Below are 22,055 nucleotides of genomic sequence, written 5' to 3' on the forward strand. Positions count from 1 at the left end.
TAAAGTCCTATGACCGTGACATTTAGCAAAATGGACCGTGAATTTGGTAGGGCCCTACTCATTAATAGGGAGGGCCACTCTGGATGAGGTGGAAGAATGTATAAAGGCACATTACAGAGAGATGCCATGGACATTGCCATTCTCCCTCAACAGTAAGGTAAGGTGCTCTACAGTGTTCTGGCAAAAGGGCTTTGCAAACACTTGCACAGCCTAATTCACTTGTGCTAATGAGGCGAGATGCCCTAGCTCTTGTTTTTCCTCCCCTAAAACAAGAGAGTCTTTTAGATTTCCCAAAGGCTTTGGTCCTATCTAAATAGCTAACGATGGCTTTATATCCAAAAACATGTACCCTGCTTGCCCTAGTGAACATCAACTCAAATGAAATTAAGAGCTTTTGTGACATCCTTACCTCCTCCTCTTTTTGGAAGATAGCACAAGGTGCATTGACCATCAAGGTCTGTACTTTGGACACCCTCCTGGCAGAGGTGAGGGCTACCAAGAAACTTTCAGTGAGAGATGGAAGAGAGTGCAATATCTCAAAGTAAGGGTATGCCTACACTGGCAGAGTTACAGCATTACTCAAAGAGTGTTGAAGGGAAACCGCTGTTGTGTGTTCACACAATCAGCTGCCTGCGCAAGCGCATGTTCACACTTGCGGCACTTGCAGCAGTATTCGGAGTGGTGCACTTGGGGCAGCCATCTTACAGACCACCTCCTTCCCTTTTATCGCTAAGAGCGGTGGGAAAGTGGAGGGAGTTGCATGGCATCCTGGGTCCTGTCCCAAGACCTCGTGATGCATTGCTTCGCATCCCAGCAATCCCTGTGCTTCTGTCCGCATTTGGAGCCATCTTTCAATGGTTTGTGTACTGCGCACCCTGCCTCTTCGGGCTGCAGAAATGGATCCCGAACTGTGGACCAGTATGCTGCTCGCTCTCACTAATACATCATGAGTGGCAGTGGAGTTATTCCTTAAACTACAAAGCCAAGAGGAGTACAACATTGATCTACGACACAAGATTGCTTGTGGCATTCACGGAGGTGCTGACCACAGTGGAACACCGCTTTTGGGCTTGGGAAACAAGCACTGAGCAGTGGGAATCACATCGTGATGCACGTCTGGGATGACGAGCAGTGACTGCAGAACTTTCAGATGAGGAAAGCCACATTCATGGGACTGTGTGATGAGCTCTCCCCAGCCCTGTGGCACAAGGACATGAGAATGAGCTGCCCTGCCGCTGGAGAAGCACGTGGCAATTGCATTGTGGAAGCTGGCTACACCAGACTGCTACCGATCGGTCGCTAACCAGCTTGGAGTGGGAAAGTCGACAGTTGAACTCATGTTGATGGAAGTCTGCAGGGCCATTAATCGCATCCTGCTCCGAAAGACTAACTCTGGGCAGTGTGACATTGTAGATGGCTTTGCATAAATAGGCTTCCCTAACTGCGGAGGGGCAATAGACAGCACGCATATTCCAATTCTGGCACCAGACCACTTAGCCACCGATTACATTAATCACAAGGGGTATTTCTCATTGGTTCTCCAGGCACTTGTGGGCATTTCACAGACATTAATGCAGGCTGATCCGGAAAGGTGCATGACGCACGCATCTTTCAGAACACTGGCCTGTTCAGGAAGCTGCAAGCAGGGACTTTCTTCTCTGAACAGATCACCGTAGGGGAAGTCGAAATGCCTATTGTGATCCTGGGAGACCCCGCTTATCCCTTAATGCCATGGATTATGAAGCCATACACAGGGCAACTTGATAGCAGCAAGGAGCAGTTCAACAACAGGCTGAGCAAGTGCAGAATGACTGTTGAGTGTGCTTTTGGCCGTTTAAAAGCCCACTGGCGCTGCCTCTATGGGAAGCTGGACCTGGCCGATGACAATATTCCTATGCTTATACCCGTGTGCTGTATGCTCCATTATATTTGTGAAAGGAAGGGTGAAAGTTTCACTCAGGGCTGGACTGCAGAGGCTCAGCACCTGGAGGTTGAGTTTGAACAGCCAGAGATCAGGGCTATTAAAGGGGCGCAGCGCAGGGCCATAAGGATCAGGGATGCCTTGAGGCAGCAATTTGAAGCTGAAAGGCACTAATATTTATTGCTATGTCAGGAGTGCAGTGCTTGTAATGCTAGGTGGTGATTGGTGCAGACAATGCAATATGTGGGTTTAACAATTGTATGTTGCTTTGCAAGGCTCTTTTTACTTTCAATAATAAAGATTGCTTTCAAACCAACACAATTCTTTATTAATAAACAACCACCGGAGGAGAGAGTCAAACTAAAAAAAACCCATCAGCTATGAAGGGGATGGGAGAAGGGAAGGTCCCAGAAGGAGGAGGGGCCCTGGGATGGCTAAAGATTTCTGTATGTCCCGGGACCATATCCAACCTTCTCCTTTGGAGTAAAATGCAGCGGGTACTGTACTTCAGCAGGGCCAAACTGCAGAGGGATGGGTGTTGAGTGCAGTGAGTAATGAGAGTCCGCATTATTGGACTACGAGGGGGGAGGAAGGAGTGTAATGCCGAGGGTGTAGACTGGAGCCAGGAGGTTGATAAGAGTGTGTTGGCGGCGTCTGGGGGGGGGAGCATGGGAAAGCATTTTGCGACAGCGGTTGTAGGGGAGGGTGGGTGGGTGCGGAGCTGCTCGGTTTGAAGAGTTAGTATCGCCTGGAGCTTGTCTGCTTGGCGCTCCATAACCTTTAAGAGCCGCTCCATGGCTTCATTCTGGCATGCTGTGTTCTCCTTTCGGTCTCTCTTCTTGCTGTCCCGCCACTCCTTCAATTCCTGTTCCTCTGTAGCAGAGCGCATCATAACATCACACAGAAAGTACACCTTAGTTCTTCTTGGCCGCTTTCTAATTCTGCGCAGCCGTTCAGCCGCCGATAACAAGAAGGGAGGCTGGGCTCCCACGGTCGTCTCTTGAAGTTTAAAGGCAACATTTTACAGAAGCAGTATTGTTTGCAGCACAGAGCACACTGATTTGAAACACCACCAGTACTTACACTAACTGGCTGACCTCAGGCAAGCACACATGAGCACAAGACCCCCAAAATGGTGAGTAGTCACAGGGGCAGGGTAAATCACTGTTCCTGGACCCTGCTGTACACTGGGCACATGGCTCTTGGGGAGAGGGGCCTGATAATCCCCTGGATTGCAGGGGGGGCCTGATAATCATTCCTGTCCCCACACTTTCCACAGGCTGTGTTCATTATGGAAGATATCTTGCTGCTGAGGGTGAGCAGTGAATCAAGGGAGAGTCTCCTCCAAGACTGCCGCTTCCGCCCTGGCCCCTATGCGGCTTGCCTGTGTGCAGCAATGGTCCCCCCCGATGACACAGTGGCGTGGGAAAGTTACAGTTAATGGGGCAAGTAACAAAGCAGCTCCGCTGAAGAACCTGGGGCAGCGAATTGCCCAGTATCTCCACAAGAGTTACGTGGAGATCTGAGGGTGATTCCTGTGAAGTGAGGGAGTCAATCAACAGTCTGTTCCACCGCTCAGACTAGGCATGTGATGGGAAACAAGCCTGCTTTCTGTAACCCTCTTGCACCAAATAACTCGCTTCAGCGATTCCCAAAAATCAAAGCCACTTACTAGGGGCCTTCTCTCCTGTTCGTGCTTTGCCAACATCCAACAGCTGTGACTAGCTAGCCTCCTCCGGGGTAGAAAAGAGCTCCTGGCTGCATGCATCTCTGACCTCCGAGTCACCCTCTGCCTCTGGGTTCCCCTACTCCTCCACATCCTCATCCAAGATTTCCTCCTCCTGGCTTGGTCCACTTTCGACTAGCATGCGAGCCACTGAAGTATCCACAGTGGGGTCCCTGCCGAGTATCACGTCCAGCTCTTTGTAGAACCAGCAGCTCCTGGGAGCAGCACCGAAGTGGCGGTTTGCCTCCCGTGGGTAGGAGTTCTGCAGCTCCTTTACTTTGACCCTGCACTGCAATATGTCCCGGTCACGTCCCCTTTCTGTCATTCATTGTGAAATTTGTCCGTAGGTATCATAATCCCTACATCTGGAACTGGACAGCCTCCTCTCCCCAAATGCTGATGAGGTCCAGCAGCTCGGCATTGCTCCAAGCGAGGGATCGTCTGGTGCGTGGAGCAGGCATGGCCACCTGGAAAGAGGCACTGAGACCACTGCACGCATCACCAAGCAAACAGGAAGGGGACTTTCAAAATGAAAAGGAATTTACGGGTAGGGATGACTGTTGGTCACCGCAGGGCAGGGCAGTAGAGTTCAAACCGACGACCAGAGAGGCGAGAACAGGCATTGTTGGACACCTCCCGGAAGCGAAACGCAGCGCTGTAAATCGACCATAGTGTCTACACTGGCACCGCAGCAGTGTAGTCCCAGTTCAGAAAGCGGTATGCCTCTTGTTGGGGTGGTTTTTTTAAAGCGCTACAACTGGGCAGTTTCTGTGCACTAAGTGGCTTGGCAGTGCGTAGACCTCAGGAGTTACAGCGCAGAAAGCTGCTTTACTGCACAGAAACTTGCCAGTGTAAACAAGGCCTAAGTATCAAGGGTCAGCAGGCTCTTTGATCAGAGGGTACAAGTTCTGAAAGGTCTCATCAACTGCTTCACCAGAGGATGGGGCAAAACAGTTTCCTCTAAAAGAAACAAGGTAAGTAGAAAGGCCACTAGATGCCATCACAGATGCTAAAGAGAGCTTCAACATTAAAGAGTAGAAATTCCAGAAGAGTTGGAACCAGATGAGAGAAGGGATCCAGCCCATTTGAAAAAATCTTTTGAATTAATTCTACTTGGCAACAGTGCTTCTTGTTGAGGGCTTATTGGATTCCAACAGGAGTCTCTTGATCTCTTCAAAGAAGTGTCAGTCACTACTATAGAAATCTATGAGCCATTCTCTGTGGTAAAGAGATCTTAACACTCCATAGGCTACTTTGCCATACTACTGCAACAGGTCCTGACGAAAGATAAAAGAACCCGCAGATCTGAGCACTAGGTATATTGCATCCAGGCTAGTGTGATCAATCATGCTGACAGTCTTGACAAACATTCCCAAGGACATTGGGGATCAGAGAGAAGGCTTCATCCCAGTTCAAGAGATGTCTGTCACAGACTGTGTCCCCCTTGATGCTCTCAAGCAGAATAGCAGATACAGCATCCTGACTTGTAGTTGACCCAAAAGGCAAAACTCAAATGTGCCACCTAAGTTTTTAAATGACCAGATATACTGGTCAGCACCTTTCCACGGAGGTTTGGTGTTGGTTGGTTGTTTTTTTGTTTTAAATTTACCCTCCATTAGGTGAATGGCCAAAGGAATCTGTTCTAGAGGCTCCACTTCTACCAATGGATTACCAAGGGAGACTGGGCTTCCTCCTACTGTTCACTTGGTACATGGTAACCATTTTGTCGGTAAGAATTTGACCCAATTTCTCACCGACCTGAGGGAAAAATGTTTTGAGGGCCAGTTTTATGGCCCTCAGTTCAAGATATTTATATACAGATTTGTTTTCCTGAGGAAAAGATTATTCAAATGGAGAAAAAGTTATGTTTGAGCACCTTCCTTAGTATAAAAATAAAGATATTTTCTAACTAGTCAGTGCTTCAAAGGAGCTTCCCCATCTTAAATTTGAAGCATCCTTTCCTATCATGACCCAAGGGAACAAATGGGATCCCCTCTCCGGATGTTTTCTGGACAAGTCAATAGCAAAGAATCTTTCATATGTGTAGGATGGGGGAAGAGACCCGTATCTCCTTAAAAGGCATAGATGGCAGGTAAGCCTGATTTATTCATTTTTGCAAGAGTCTGATCCTCTCCCAAATGCTAAATATGACATTCTCTTCTTTACAGGCATTACCACCTAGTAAGGGCTGAGGCATTTTCGCCACATTGGAAAGACACAAACTTCTGCTATGTGATTTATCAATTCTGTTATAGAGAGGGACTTTAGTCTCAATAGCTGTCAAACACACACCATTCATGAATGCTAAAGAAAAATAAAATATAAAAAGTATTTAAAAGCTTCTGGATATTAGCAGAATATCTTGTTTTGATTAAATGAAGGTTTCAACCTTCTGTTACTGTATCATGTTTTCCCTCTCCATGAAATAGTTGTAACAGGAGTATTTGGGGGGGGGAGGGGGGAAATTGAAGTACTTTCTCCCTTCTTCCAGAGAATGTGCATATTCACTAGGGTGGGAGCTGAAGGGGGCTTACAGTTAAATAATTCCATACATGAAAAATTTAGTAATTGACCATTTCTAGTCAAAGTCCACGCACTAAAATTTACTAAAATTAAGCAAAATGATATTTTGTGGCTCACAAATAGGATTTACATACTAGGAAGACCCTGGTTATAGTGTAACTAGAAATATAGTTTTTGTTCCATTTAAAATACGTTTTAAGGACCTTCTTGTTTATAAAATATTTTCTAGTTGTATACCAATACTGCCACCTACTGGTATAGCAGCTGCAAGTGCCTGTTTCAAATCTTAAGAGCCACTTTCCCTCGATAGCCTGTAGATCAGTGGTTCCCAAACTTTAACTACCTGTGAACCCCTTTCATTAAAATGTCAAGTCTCGCAAACCCCCTCCTAAAAATTAATATTTCCAGGGATATTCTCCGTGACCCGAGTATAAATTATAAAAGCAGCGATCTTGGAAATATAAAATTTGTTTTTTTGACATGCTTATTACACACTATTTATTATTTAATTATGTATCGTGACAGTATTTTTAGTACATTATGAAAACGGCAACACACTTCTGAGCTCTCACTTTCGTAGGTTGTGTCACTTTGAATAAGCCTGTTATAAGACCAGGCTCCTAGGTTTCATCAAGGAGTATCAGATGTGAAACAGCATGAAGGTATTTAAGAAGCAAACTCAAAGAGTTCCTCCTACACAAGAATTCAGGTCTTGAGCAGTCCAGGCAAACAATGCGCATTACAACAAAGCTTAAACTTGTTCTTCATAATAATTTTAAAAACAATACCTGCTGCCTATTTAATTTTAAAAACAGCAAAAAATATCCACCTCCCTTTCCATTTCTTACAAGGAGTCTTGAAGTTTAAATCTCCTCAGTGTGATAGAGATGCTTGCTTTGATCTGCTTAGCTCTTGGAAGCCTAGGAGATCTGGGCTGCCCAGGGTTCCTAGGGACAGCTCTGTCCGCCATTAGGGAATTTTTCCCAGAGAACCCCCTGTAACATTTCGCGAACCCCAGTTTGGGAACCACTGCTATAGATTAATTCAAGCAATTTCATGTTACCAGTTTAGTGTTTGTGGTCCAAGATAAAATCTGTCTTTTCTAAAAATCAGTTTAGTTTGCTCCTCATCACATTACTACAGAGCAGTTACAGTACATTTCTTACCTTAACATGTTTGGATTTCTTTTAAATGCAAACTTAAATCTCATAATGTTTGGTTTTGGAAGAATTATAGTATTCCTCTTTTTTATTCTTAAATTTATACATATTCTCAACCTTAATTCCATTTTAACTGTTTGAATGTCTAGGAACTTTATTTTTTAATTACAGTTTCATACATGAACATTAAACAAGAAACCCACTGAATTATACCATGCAATGTTTCTGACCGATTGTATCAACTTTTTTTTTTTTTTTTTTTTTTTTTTTTTTAAGTTTTTAACTTTTAAGGCCAGATTCACCGTACAACAAAGCAGTACAAAGCTGTAAGAACATACCAGCCAATTAAGCTGAGTTTACAGATGCTTTGAATTGCCAGCACCACACAAAGCAGGTGAAAGCCCACTGATGAAGCTACCCTTTTATTCGCAATTGAATTATTTGTTTAGACAGTGTTAGTGAGCCCTGTGGTAGGTGAAGGGGGAACACTGAAAGCCTATTCCCTGAGTCCCAATGTCTCTATGCTGCAAGGGCTCCCCTGCACTTTTGCCCAAGTTACCCTGGTAGCGCTGTCTCAATGCACAGTGAAACCAAGGCCTAAGTGTCATGGGAAATCTTTCTGCCACCACTGCTTAAGATAGCATGCTGTCACAGAATCTTTAGAGAGCAGTTACAGTTGGGCTAAGTAATCTACCAGTGAACTTTTGACACATTTCCAATCTCCCTCCTACAAGAGTTGTTACAAATCAACAGAACTGTTGCATTCAAGTTGGCTTTAAAGGAAGCCCGGTGAATGGTTGCATTACTTCTAATGTCACAATGGCCCAACTTGTTGACCAAAGACCACCTCTAGCCTGCATAACCACAACAGTTGGATAAAACAATCATTAATAAAAAAGGACTTACGAGTAAATGTTGTTCTTCAAGAGTTGTCTCTATGCAGTCACATTAAAAGGATATGGTGCCTCTGTCTATGAGCTGTGGAATCATGTAGAAGAGCAGTGTCCAATGCAGGGGAAAGGGAGCTCAAGGACACTCTTCCACTAAGATGACACCATCAGATCAATCTATAAGAAAGTGTACTCTCCCATCTCAGTTTCTTTTCCCTAGTCTATAGTGTCTGGAAATAGAAAATTCCAAGGCAGAGGTGAAGATGGGGATTGGGGGAGGGGGTTGCAAGTAGGGATGTAAGAGTTTAAACTCCGCCCGGCTGCCACCCTGTTGCCTCCCGGCAGCCGGGGATCCTGGTGGACATGGGACCAGCCGCCGGGGAACCCAGGCGCCTCGGGATGCCGGTTGACAGCAGAGCCCCAGGTGCTCTATGCCAATAGGAGACCACCTCCAATTAAACCACCCCCAATAGGCAGAGTAGCTACATCCAAGAGTGCTAAGAGTTGGGGAGAAGGCAGGGAATAGACAAATGCCCTTCATTTAGTTAAAAAAAATCCTGAAACGATGGGGAATGCGACTTTGACATTATGAAATGAGAAATATAGAAGGAAATGGCTTAAATGAAATTACTATAATGGTGACTGCAGAACTGGTTGAAAGACCATACTCAGAGTAGCTATTAATTGTTCGCTGTCAAACTGTGAGAGTGTATCTAAGGGGTCAGTCCTAGGTCCAGTATCACTCAATATTTTCATTAGTGGCTTGGATAATGGAGTGGAGAGTAAGTTTATAAAATTGGCAGATGACACCAAGCTGGGAGGGGTTGCTTGCGCTTTGGAGGATAAGATTAGAATTCAAACAGACATGACGAATTAGAGTCTTGGTCTGAAATCACCAAGATGAAATTCAATAAAGACAAGTGCAAAGTACTTTACATAGGAAAGAAAAATCAAATGCACAACTACAAAATTGGGAATAACTGGCTAGGTGGTAGTACCACAGAAAATGATATGGGAGTTACAGTGGATCATAAATTGAACACAAATGAACAATATGATGCAGTTGCAAAAAAGGCCAGTATCATTCTGAGATATATTAAAAGGGCTGTCATATGTCAAATAAGGCAGGTGACCGTCCCGATCTACTCAGCACTGGTGGGGCCTCAGCAGGAGTACTGTGTCCAGTTCTGGGTGCCACACTTTAAGAAAGATATGGACAAACTGGAAAGACCAGAGGACAGCAACAATGATAAAAGGTTTAGAAAACCAGACCTACAAGGAAAGGTTAGAAAACTGGACATGTTTCTTGAGAAAAGAAGACTGAGTGGAGACCTGATAGTTTTCAAACAAGTTAAGGGCTGTTATAAAGAAGACTGGTCGATTGTTCATGTTCACCGAAGGTAGGGCAAGTTGTAATGGGCTTAATCTGCAGCAAGGAAGATTTAGGTTAGAGATTAGGAAAACATTCTAATTATAAAGGTAGTTAAACTCTGGAATAGGGAGGCTATGGAATCTCCATCATTGGAGGTTTTTAAGAACAGGTTACATAAACTACTGTCAGCCATGGTTCAGGTCAGGGATTGGCAACTTTGGCATGTGGCTCACCAGGGTAAGCACCCTGGCTGGCCGGGCCGGTTTGTTTACCTGCCCCGTCGGCAGTTTCCGCCGATCGCGGCTCCCACTGGCTGCGGTTCGCAGCTCCAAGGTAATGCAGAAAGTGGCGTGGGACGAGGGATGTGCTGGCTGACGCTTCCCGCAGCCCTCATTGGCCTGGAGCAGCGAACCGCAGCCAGTGGGAGCCGCGATCGGCTGAAACTGCCGACGTGGCAGGTAAACAAACCAGCCAGGCCCACCAGAGTGCTTACCCTGGTGAGCCATGTGCCAAAGGTTGCCGATCCCTGGTCTAGGTTAACTTGGTCCTGCCTCAGTGCAGGGGACTGGATTCAAGGTCTCTTCCACCCCAAAATTCCTATGATTCTAGGTCAGATGAATCAGTTTCTGAAAGGCCAGTTTATAGTTGGATAGTATTCACCATCTTCCCAATCAGCTCTCGGAATTGTTTTTGTTCATCCAGAAAACAGAAAGGAAACCTCCATCTGGTGCTCAGGTAAGGCAGCATTGGTCTCCACAATCAGTGGAGGGAGTTTCCATCCGATCAACATATACCTGGCCTCTCTTCCTGCAGAGGCAGAGCCTCTGGTACCGGTATTAATGACTCCACTGACAGTGCTGGGCATACAGCGCAGACATGCACTCTCAAAGAAAATGGCACCTGGGGTAGGATTGGCACCAGGCAAATTCTCCATGCTAGCATCTCTGGTGGCAGGAGGGGTATCAATGCTGATGTCAGCACTGGTGTGGTACTGGGTTTGGTGGCATTTAAGAGATTCGTCATGGACTTCTCTATGTAGGACCACACGAGTAACTGAAGAGGGCTCTGCATGTCTTTCCATGCCAATGGAAAGAAACTGAGCTCTCTGCAGCAGGCTGGCAGAACATGCACAGCTGGTGTTATGGGAGAATTAAACTTGACATTACTGCACTCAGTCATTTTGTGTGTCCAGCCACTACTAGCATAAAACCAAACAACACGTAGCCAGGAATCATCATTAGGGCTTTGAGAGGCAAGCCCAAATAGCTGCATGATTACAGTTTTGCTAATCCGACTAGGAGGATGGAACAGAGTTAATGTACCATGAGAGTGGAAGGAACGTTTGGACAGCTGACCTTGGTTTTAAGTGCCCCAACATACAAGTTTTATTGTTATGATTAGAAATGCTTTGACAAGAGAGAATAAGTAATGTGCTGAAACTAGGAGAATTGGTGACCTACTAGGGGTTATTATATTGACACACTAGGAGTTATGTGCTTTGTTTAAGTTAACGATAAAAGATTAAGCAAAAGACTTTGGAGCAGTCTGAGGGAGTTTTTATTAGGACAAGGAGCCAACACCTAAACTCCCCATCAGCTGGATGAAAGGAGGGCCCCCTGGAAGCCCGGCTGGAGATCACTTGAAAGCATCACCTATAACGTTTGGGATGCTCTGAACCTATTGCTATAGCATATACGTGTATGTGCTTGAGACCTAATAAAGTAGTTCTAGGTAAAAGAACTCTGGCTTGTATCTAAGACAGAAGAGCTGTGTCCCCACTGATTTATTCCTGACACCATCTGGAGAGAAACAATTAAGTTACCAGTGCTTTGGGTTCAGAAAACCCAGAGTAACACTGGTACTGAAGGGATTCAGTGTTCCTCCAGGATGTTACAGAGTCAAGCAGCTGAGACACAGCCAACAGCTTCAGTGGGAATTCCTCAAAGGGGAAAGTTTATTCTCACATTCCAGGGTGCAATCTAGATCAGTGAGGGGTTGTGTCACTGCCTGCCCTGCAACCTTGGTTACCTCGCTATGCTTTGCTGTTGTAGCTCCCCACCTGGGCTACTCAAATGGTCCACCAGCATGGTCCACCCTGAGCGTCTGTATAGCTGTAGTCTTGGTCCAGTAGCTCTGATCCCAGCAGCCTGTCAGCAACACTCCAGTCACACCTTGGCTTTCACCAGCTTTGGTTACTACTTGCAGGGTGACCCCAACACACTCCCAGTTCCGAATTTTCCCAAAACATGTGTTCTGCACTGTCCAGCCCTCTTCTGGGAAGAGTCCCTAAAGGAAACATGCCGGTGGCAGAGAAGGAAAACAATGCTGCCTCCTCCTCGGACTCTGAGTTTGAATACTTTCTTTTCATTTTCCTCAGAGCAGGATTACACAGAGATCCGGAAAACTGTTTTTTGGTCACAGAGTTGACTAATGGCACTAAAGGAGTCTTCGATGCAGATACAGGCTTTAGTGCCAGTGCAGACTGCCCAGGTGAAGTCTACAGCTCCAGACAGTACAGGATAGGAAGCTTGGCCACTGTAGGCACTGGCCGTGGGGACCTAGACCTCAGGCTCGACAACAAGGGAGACAAGTCAGGAGCAGCTTGATGTGTCTCCCGTGTCTTTACAGAAGACCTGGGCAAAGAACCAGAACTCAAACCTCCCATAGGAGTAGCAGGATGGTCCAACTGGAAGCTTACCAAAGTAAAATGAACTTGCACCCTGAGATGCCTCTCATTCCTCAGTCAAGGAATAAAAGCATGGCAAAATTGTGCACTGAGATACTATGTGCAATTCTCCCAGGCACAGAAGACACCAAACACATCTCTGGCTCAGAGAAGATAGCTGAGTGGGTTGCATCTCTTTTGAACCCTCTATGGGGTTCAGGACCTGCCATGATTTTGGGGATAACCCAAGGCTAATTGTCCCAAGTAACCTAACACTAACAACAGCTTGTTTTCTTTGAATAGTTCCTAACTAGTCTCATGAACAGAAAAGGTATTTCCATTAGCTCTCGTGGCAGCAAAGAAGGAACTGAGGCGTGGGGGGGGGGGGGGGGAATGCACTCCCATATACAGATGGAGCTGATGACATCATCCTAGCACAAGAGTGCTCCTGCCCTTTGCACTCAGCAGACACTGCTTTTCTATACAGCTGCACAGCACAACATCAGAGGCACCATATCCCATGAGTGTGAATGCACAGAGGCCTTCAAAGAATAAGCCATTTTATGGAGCCAAAGTACTGAAGCCACATGAATATTGCTTGTTGTAACATGATGAATCTGCTATTGAACACATAAATGCCAAACATATAGATCTGGTATTTTGACAACTGTGCCTCTGAAGATCCAGATGTTCAAAACTGTCAAGCCTAAGGAGAACTTTTTTGGACATAAACAGCAATATTGCCTTCCACTGCTGCAAGCTCCATCAAGCATTTTCTAGCCTTTGCAAAGCCCCAAACTAGAGATTTTCTGTGTCTCAAGGAGAGGCTCAGAGTTTTCAGCTGCAATGGTGATTACAATTGTATTTCCATGATAGACTTATTCATAAATTATCCTTAAGAATGCTTATAACTTGAACTACATCACTCCTTCATTCAGTTTTTTGCAATACGATTCAAACTGGTGACAGGCAAAATATAATTTTTGATCTTTTTTTTTATGCTTTGGCCTGACTAGTAACTCAGTTTATACTGAAAATATTCCAAAATAGCTCACTGTTGCATCAAAGGCAACACCAACTGAAGAGGTCTTCTGGGACTTAAATAATAAGATCTGAAAAGATCTTTCAAAATACATTTCAACTGTTTAGATAATCTCTTGAGATCCTGAATATCAAGTTTCAAATTTATCGTTGATGCAGTGCACAAACATGAATAGTTTCTTGTTTAAAGTTGGCCTCCATACCACTTAAACAGTTCATATTCACCGCTACACAATCTGAATTCAGAGCAACTAGTTTTGACTTGAGTTATTCAATCTTGTTACCTGCAACTCCTAAAGCAGTTTTCTGTGCAATATGATCAGCTGTAGCAGAATTTGATGTGTACCAATTCTTGTTCAGCTACAGACTTGTCACTGGATCAGCCATCAAAATTCCAATGATAGTTTGATGTATTCCAGTCATTTTTCAATTTTTTTTTTTTTATAAAGTCAGCTGTAACAAAATACTAGAGAAAGCCCAAAATCAAATCAAACTGTTTCACAGCAGACAATCAAACTGTAGCCAATTTTACCCACTCAGCCTTGGTTGGCAACTGAAACTATCACTTGTGTTCTGGCAAAGACAACTGCCTTTGAACTATCTAACCGTGGTCTATAGTTTAGAAGGTTCTATTGCTCTGCTCTATCTTCTCTCTTCCTTACCATTAAGCCATCTCAGCCCCCTGAACCCTCCAGCTACTCGCCCCATCTGACTGGCAGATCTATGTTGCTGCACCTTAGAACGGAGGAAACTGGACACTTTTTCATGAGGAGGTAGAAAGTAGTTCCTACTTGTCCTGGACTTCTGAACAACAGGACTTTTCCCAGCCTGGGTAGTGTCCACATCTTATACAACACAGAGCCCATGCCCAAAGGCTCACTGTCATAGGTTCATGTTTTCTCAAAGACATCCTTCAAGAACTTCATGGTAACTACAATAAATTTTGCATGCTAAATTTGATCAAATTTGAGGGATCAGGAGGTAAAGCTTTCAACAGCAGACTCTGGGTACACCTTTTCATCATCACATTCCTCATGGAACCAGAATGGAGGAAAATCTGATAACACGCTCAAAAGTAGCAACACATAATAAACACAAACAAGGATAGAGATATTACAGCCCAATAGGCATCTCTCAATGTTTTTAATCCAACACTGAGGACTGATTCCTGCTCACTGAAATCCATGGGAGTCTTTCCATCATCTTTAGTGGGAGCTGGATGGGGCTCTTATATAATGATACGCAATTTATAGATTAGATAGTCAATGAAAACAAACTCTTCTTCAGTACATCATATACAGTTTGATTTGAAATGCCTGTTTTAAAAAATACCTACCAAACCATAAGGTACAGATACACCTCTACCCCGATATAACACAAATTCGGATACAACACGGTAAAGCAGTGCTCGGGGGGGGGGGGGGCAGGGCTGCGCACTCCGGTGGATCAAAGCAAGTTCGCTATAATGTGGTTTCACCTATAACGCGGTAAGATTTTTGGCTCCCGAGGACAGCATTATATCGAGGTAGAGGTGTACTGTCAAAAACGCAGCCATGTAAAATTGACACCTCCTTTGTCAGCAGATCTTAAGATGTACCTGGATATTTTAGTGACAAAAATATTTACTTCTTTAAACTCCTGTTAACACTGTAGAGTCTATATAACAATGATCAAGTTTGCTGGATTCTATTCTAGCTCCTCTCTAAAAAGAGCTATTAAACAAGTTCCAATAACAGGGAAAGTTTCACATTCAATTACATCTGTAACCCCATTGAGGATAATGCACAGGATAACTGAGGGCACAATTTGGACTGCCGAACCTTATTGGTGGCAACACACAAGCCAGAAAGAACAAAGCTTGATTTTCAGACAGCAGGCAGAGTCTGCAGGGCTAGCACAAACTTTATTTAAAACTACTTAAACAGAGAAAATTCTATACTGATTTACATTTAAGGCACTGAAATGAAGCCCTACTTATTTTCCAGTCACTTTTCAGTTGCCCTGAAACTCAAAATAAACTTCTCCTTAGTCTACTTTTTAAAAATGATTCACAAATATCAAGAAAAATATACCAACTCTGGGCGTTATGTGCTAAGTGAACTGAAAAGTAAATGAAGCATTCAGTGTATTACTCACTTCAATTTTGGGGGTGGAGGGTCATGGCAGAAGAAAGTCTCACCTACCTAGATACACAGATTGCTAACTCTTTTTGCTTCATGTCAACAGCCCAGAGTACATTCTGCTGGAAATATCACATCTACCAAGAAAAGCCACTAGGACCAGCCCAGCACGATAGGAGTATATAGGGATATTTTAAAAAATAAATAATTAAATCAAAGACAAGCCCTTGTTTTGTTTTCCAGGATATAAAAATAGGGGGGGGGGGGGAACTATGAATCCATACATTACAATTAATGCTCAACACCTACACTCACCAGTCTAGCTTTATAGTCCTGTTGACAAGCAGAGTACAAATGGAAGGGTTACAGAGAGAATCTACCTCAGAGAATCAGGGGGGAAAATAAGGGAATCAAATTTCCTGATAAGTTATAAGCTGTGTGTTTCTCTTGCCTTTGCTAGTTGAAGCATTCAGCACATAACATTGCATCAGTTTTGGGAGTTTAGTATCTGAGATCATGTGTCACACAGAAATAGAATTCTACAGCCTATTAGAGTACAAAAATGTTTAGATCACTGCAGTAGTGAAGACTTAGACAATGCAGCGATTACCTAACTGAATTACCTAGTCAGGAAGAACACTATCTCAGGCCTTGGCTGTAACTTGGACAAATCCCCTGTAGATATTGACAGCCAACCACTACTGTAGCCATGCTGAGTGGCAAGCGCTTAGCCTAGACAGGCAAAGACAATTTAAACAGCGATTTGAACTAATCCATTTTCTCCAACTGATAAAATGAACTGGTGCAAATCATGGCTTACAGCACCTTTGCCTGTCTATGCTAGATGTCTATACCAGTGCAGCTACACTAATGACTGGCCACCTATGGAATGCCAGCTGAACCACCAATGAACTTCACACAATTGTAGCCATAGTAGATCTGCAGAACTGGTTAACTAGAGTATAAAAATGAGCTATAAGAAAAGCTTTATAAAAAACTGTGCTAAGGAAGCAGTTGTCAAGGTCTTCTATTGCCCGTAACACATTTAAGTATATCCAAGGCCAAACCTGAAAGTATCTTTCTGACAAAGTATTTTCTTACCTTTTCCGGGACTAAGGTTTTGGTCTATAAAAACCTTAAGCTCTCCATTGGCTTCAATTAGTCCAGCCTAGTAAAGAAAATAAAAAAAATTACATTTACAATATATGTAGAAAGCTGTAAGTTCTTTACTATTAATTTTAAAAGGTCTTATGTAATTTGTTAAGACTTCTCCAACCCAGGTTTCCAAATTAAAACTGCAACTAAATAACTATTGTATCTCCACCACAAAATGGCTAAGTATGTAGTAAATAAAATTTTGTGGAAAATGTCTGTTTAAAATACTTAAATAGCCTACTAACAACTACACCGGTGACATAATCCACAGAAAAAAAATCACGAAGACCATCCCACAAAAAAACAAAGCAGGGAGACAGAAAAACAACAAATTTCTACATCATTATCCAGAATATGCTTATAAAATTGTCAGTAAACTTATAATAAGCCTTGAGTTAAGAATAAATATCATAAGTATACATATATGTGCTTCCTCTTAATGATCAATAAAACTCAATTTCCTGAACTTATTAACTGCTAAACAGGTTAGTAGCCAGGCCCCACCTGGCAACAGTTGGTAGAAAAGGACAAAAACAACAAGGAGTCTGCTGGCACCTTAAAGACAGATTTATTTGGGCATAAGCTTTCATGGGTAAAAAACCCCACTTCAGATGCATGGAGTGAAAATTACAGATACAGACAAATATATATTGGCACATGAAGAGAAGGGAATTACCTTACAAGTGGAGAACCAATGTAGAAGGCCAATTCAGTCAAGGGGGATGTGGTCCACTCCCAATAATTCATGAGGAGGTGTCAATACCAAGAGAGGGGAAATTGCTTTTGTAGTGAGCCAGCCACTCCCAGTCCCTATTCAAGCCCAAATTGATGGTGTTAAGTTTGCAAATGAATTGTAGCTCTGCAGTTTCTCTTTGAAGTCTGTTTTTGAAGGTTTTTTTTGTTGAAGAATGGCAACTGGGAGCTGAGGAGGGGGGGAGGGAGAAGGAGAAGAGCAGCGCCAGGGAGCTGCAGGGGGAGGCGGCACCCATGACATCTAGGAGCTGGGGGGACCCACTTGGCACCTGCGGCAGCGAGGATTTGCTGGGAGCACCCCCTGTGGGGGCTCAGCGCTCCAGTCACTGCAATGACTAGGAGCTCCAGGGTCCGCTGGTGCACGCAGCAGCTGTGAGCGAGCTGCCGGGGACCCCACCTCCTGAGGCAGCTGGGAACTCCAGGGCCCCTGCCGGTTGAAAGCTCCAGCCCCGCCACCCTGGGGTGGAAGTGGAAAATGTCATGGAAGTCACAGATTCCATGATGTAAACTTAGCCTTACTGAATAGTTTCGAACCCAGGACTCACCCCCTAGAGGACCGCATTAGACACACCTTGCCAATTTGACACAAACCATTGGTAACTACTTTTTGAATATGGTCTTTCAACCAGTTGTGCATCCACCTTACAGTAATTTAATCTAGACCACATTTCGCTAGTTAGCTTATAAGACTGTCAGGGAGATCTATATCAAGAGCTTTACTAAAATCAAGGTATGTCATGTCTACTGCTTCCCCTCCTCCACTAGATCAATAATCCTATCAAAGAAGGAAATCAAGTTGGTTTGGGGTGATTTGTTCTTGACAAAAATCAACACTGACTATCCCTTATAATCCTATTTACTCCTGGGGGAATTCTGCACCACTGCATGAATGAATAATCAATGAGCCGTGCATATTTTTAGTTTTTCACGCAGAAAAAAAGCTTCTGCTGAAAAGTTGCTGCAGTTCCACCTTTCCCCCCCCCCAACAGAGGGCACTGTGGTGATAGAACACAGCAGCAGCTCCCAGACAGCTAGGGAAGAGAGAAAACCTGCAGAGCCTTCTTCTCAGCAGACCTTTAAGTCTTCAGCTGAATGGAGTGTTTCATCCTTTCTACTGCTAAAAACCTCCATCCCTTCAAAGGCTAGGTCCTCTACAGTAATTTGGTATGCCAGATGCTGGCAGCTACGAGGCCAGTCTCATCTTGACAGAGATGGCTAACTGATGTCATGGCCATGTTGGACACAGCCACGGCCATCTATAACACAGTTCTCTCACCTCCATCTGGCCCTCTTATGTCCTGTAGCTTGTATCTTCAACAGGAAGGTAGTGTCTTTGGAGGAACTTCATAACTCTTCCTCCCACATCCAACCAGTAGAAAAAAGAGTGGCAGTGTCTACCAAAGTCCCTTTGCCAGCTCCCGATACCATTGTTGATAGGGAGGGTGCTCCTGTCAGGGGTTGTAGAGCTCAGTATGCCGTAGAACTTTTGGACTTTTCCTGGAACACTGTGCTTTCATCATCCAGTGTCTTTGATCTGCGACATGAGATCTTAGAATGCCCTGATGTCATCAACTGCCCTTGTAAGGGATGGTGTGTCTACCTCATCTGGCCAGGACGTGGACTTTAGACTGAGTCACAGGTTGCTACTAACTCCTCATTGTTACAGCAGAATTGAGGCTACTAGCCCCTGATGGCAGAAAGTTTGTATTAGGAAGGGAAAGATGCAAGCTGGATGCACACCATGCTCTGACCAAAAGGGCTTGAAGTCTCCGTTCACAAGTCCAAATAGTGGACTGAGAAGACCAGTAGGGTGGCTTGGTAACAGCACACAAAATACTGTATCATCTCTTCTCCTGCACAGCCTCTGCCAGCAACAAGGTAGATAAAAATCATTTTAAAAAAAATGATTTTTTTTTTATTTAAATCTGATTGTTTTGATAAAATGCTTCTTGAGGAAAAAACCTATCTAAAGATAGTTGTCATTAAGCTACATCTTTGAGCTATAAAGTCTTATCATGGAATAGGGATTATAAATTCTAATTCTATAGTATGAGACAATATATTCATGGAATGTGTAAGAACATTTTGTAGATGAGTACCAATAGTTTATGGATTAGGGGACCTAATCTTATGGGGTTCCAGAGGCTTCTGTATAGATTATTTAGGTTAAACTTTCTATCTACCGAATAAGACTCAGTGGTCAGTCTAGAAGATACCAACAGAGATGCTTAGTTTTGCAGTTCTCAAACTCTGGATTTGTGTCTCTAGAGATAACATGCTTGTTAACAGCAAAAATGTTTAGTTAGTTATTTAACTAGCTAACTAACTTAACTCAACCCTCTTGCCCCTCTGCAAATTTGTGTACACCGAGTCAATCCCTTACCTCTCTCTAAAAGTGCAGTTTCAAAAAGTTAAATTAATAGATTGTTGTGGGCACAATAGATCTAGACAAGGAGAAGAAGTCTGGAGATAAATGCGAGAAGGGAGGGACAGGCAACAGAAACAAAAGTGAAACTGTTTGAGCAGCATATTTCAGAAGTCTTGAGGTCTTTCTGAGTGTAGCTTTCATTGATTTGAGATCTACCATGCCATTCTCTCACTAGAAGGGAAAACCTGTATTGGCAGCAGGCCGTAAAGAGAGACCCAGTTTGGGAATATTTTAATGAAGTTCCTCTACCTGTGGGTAAGACAGGCATGCATGAAAAATGCAAACAGTGCAACAAAGAAATGCAAGGCCGGGTTGCCCGAATGAAACAACATCATGAGAAGTGTTCCTTCTCAGGAGGAAGCTGCGTTGATGATGATGAAAGGAACGTGTCTGAACATGCAGGACCTTCAGGTTGGTAAACATTTTTATTTCATACTTCTTTCTTAAGGACTGCCTGTCTTCCTTCTGGACCATTCTTGAATTCTCATGTTTGAGATAAAAATATAGTCGTTACTCTACGGTACTATCATTTTAGATGCAGTTGTGATAGCAGATCTTCCTTTTACAATTTCACCTTTAAAGTAGTACTGAGTGTCAGTGAATGCAACAAGTAATACTAAAGGAGCAGTATGGTAATAATAATTAAACAACTGCATTGACTTATTTTGTTTAGGAGAATCCATCCTCAACATACAGGATTCTGAAGACTATCCACCTTCAAGATCACCATCATTTTCTATAGTTTCAGAGTTATCTGCCAAAGATAGTGTTTCAGTCATATCATGTATGTCACATAGCCACAGTATCTCACCAGTAGCAAAAAGAAAAAAAATCTCCATCATCCGGAAACCACCACAGGTAAGTTTGTAATCTGCTGTTTCTTATCACAAAGAAGCCACTGATGAAAAAATTGCCCCGTTTCTTCATGCAACAAACTCTCCTTTCCGTATGATTGGGAACCCACACTTCATTAACATGGTTCAGTCATTAAGACCAGGATACAGTCCACCCAACAGAGCAGATATCGCAAACAAATTGCTGGATAAAGTATCAGGGGGTAGCCGTATTAGTCTGCATCTACAAAAACAACAAGGAGTCGGGTGGCACCTTAAAGACTAACAGATTTATTTGGGATGCATCCGAAGAAGTGAGGTTTTTACCCACGAAAGCTTATGCCCAAATAAATCTGTTAGTCTTTAAGGTGCCACCGGACTCCTTGTTGTTTTTGCTGGATAAAGTGTATGAAAGAGAAATTGAGCAGTGTGCAAAAGGTCTAGAGGGTAAAATTGTTAACCTGAGTCTTGATGGGTGGAGCAATATCCACAGTGATCCTGTTGTATGTGCTTGTATGACAGCAGAAGAAAGGAATGTCTTCCTTACAGAAACAATTGATACATCAGGAAATGCACACAAAGCAGAATACTTACAAGTAGCAGCAGTAAAAGCTATAACAAACTGTGGGGAAAAAATTCAAATATCTAGTACGCAGCTTGGTCACTGACAATGCTGCAAATGTATCCAAGTTGAGAATAAATTTAGAAGAGTCCCAAGCTAATAACATACAGTTGCAGTGCTCATTTGATGCACCTCCTAGCCAAAGACTTCAGTGTCCCACAAATAAAGGCTAATGTTGTTGAAATTGAAAAGTACTTCCATAACCACTTTGCAGCAGCTGTTCTGAAAAAAGTGAGAGGAACCAAGCTAACTCTTCCACAAGATGTGTGATGGAATTCAGTAATGGACTGTTTTGAGCACTATATCAAGAACTTGCCTAATTCGATGACCGTTTGCGAACAAAAGAGTGAAAAAATAGATTACACTATCACAGCCAAAGTTCTCAACATTGGGCTTAAGAGAAATGTTGAACAGACACCGAGTACTCTGAAGCCTATTTCTGTAGCTTTGAACAAAATGCAGGGAAATAGCTGTTTTATTGCTGATGCTGTTGAAATTTGGAAGGAATTGAGTGAGATCTTAAAAAGAGAAGTATGCAATGACAGAGTTAAATTACAAGCATTAAACAAATGTATAGGACAAGCAATATCTCCAGGTCATTTTCTTGCAAATATTCTCAATACTCAGTATCAGGGTCAAACCTTAACTCCTGAAGAAGAGGAGCTGGCTATGACATGGACATCCAGCAATCATCCCTCCATAATGCCAACTATAATAAACTTCAGAGCTAAGGGTGAACCATTCAAGAAATATATGTTTGCCGATGATGTTTTAAAGAAAGTCACACCAGTGAACTGATGGAAGTCACTTAAGCACTTTGATTCAGAGGCTGTTGAAGTGATAATC

General features: G+C 43.4%; 1 protein-coding gene across 7 annotated transcripts in view; it reads right to left on the reverse strand.

The window, feature by feature from the left end:
* TFDP1 (transcription factor Dp-1) overlaps positions 1-22,055 on the reverse strand; it is a 105,202-nt gene that overhangs the window by 66,312 nt on the left and 16,835 nt on the right. For all 7 annotated transcript variants that reach the window (XM_005309885.5, XM_008174758.4, XM_005309888.5 and 4 more), the window contains exon 3: positions 16,520-16,586. In XM_005309885.5, the coding sequence (XP_005309942.1) occupies positions 16,520-16,586 (67 nt within the window). The remainder of the gene's footprint in view (positions 1-16,519; positions 16,587-22,055) is intronic.

The sequence above is a fragment of the Chrysemys picta genome, chromosome 1 (genome assembly GCF_011386835.1).
Source record: "Chrysemys picta bellii isolate R12L10 chromosome 1, ASM1138683v2, whole genome shotgun sequence".
NCBI classification, from domain to species: domain Eukaryota; kingdom Metazoa; phylum Chordata; order Testudines; family Emydidae; genus Chrysemys; species Chrysemys picta.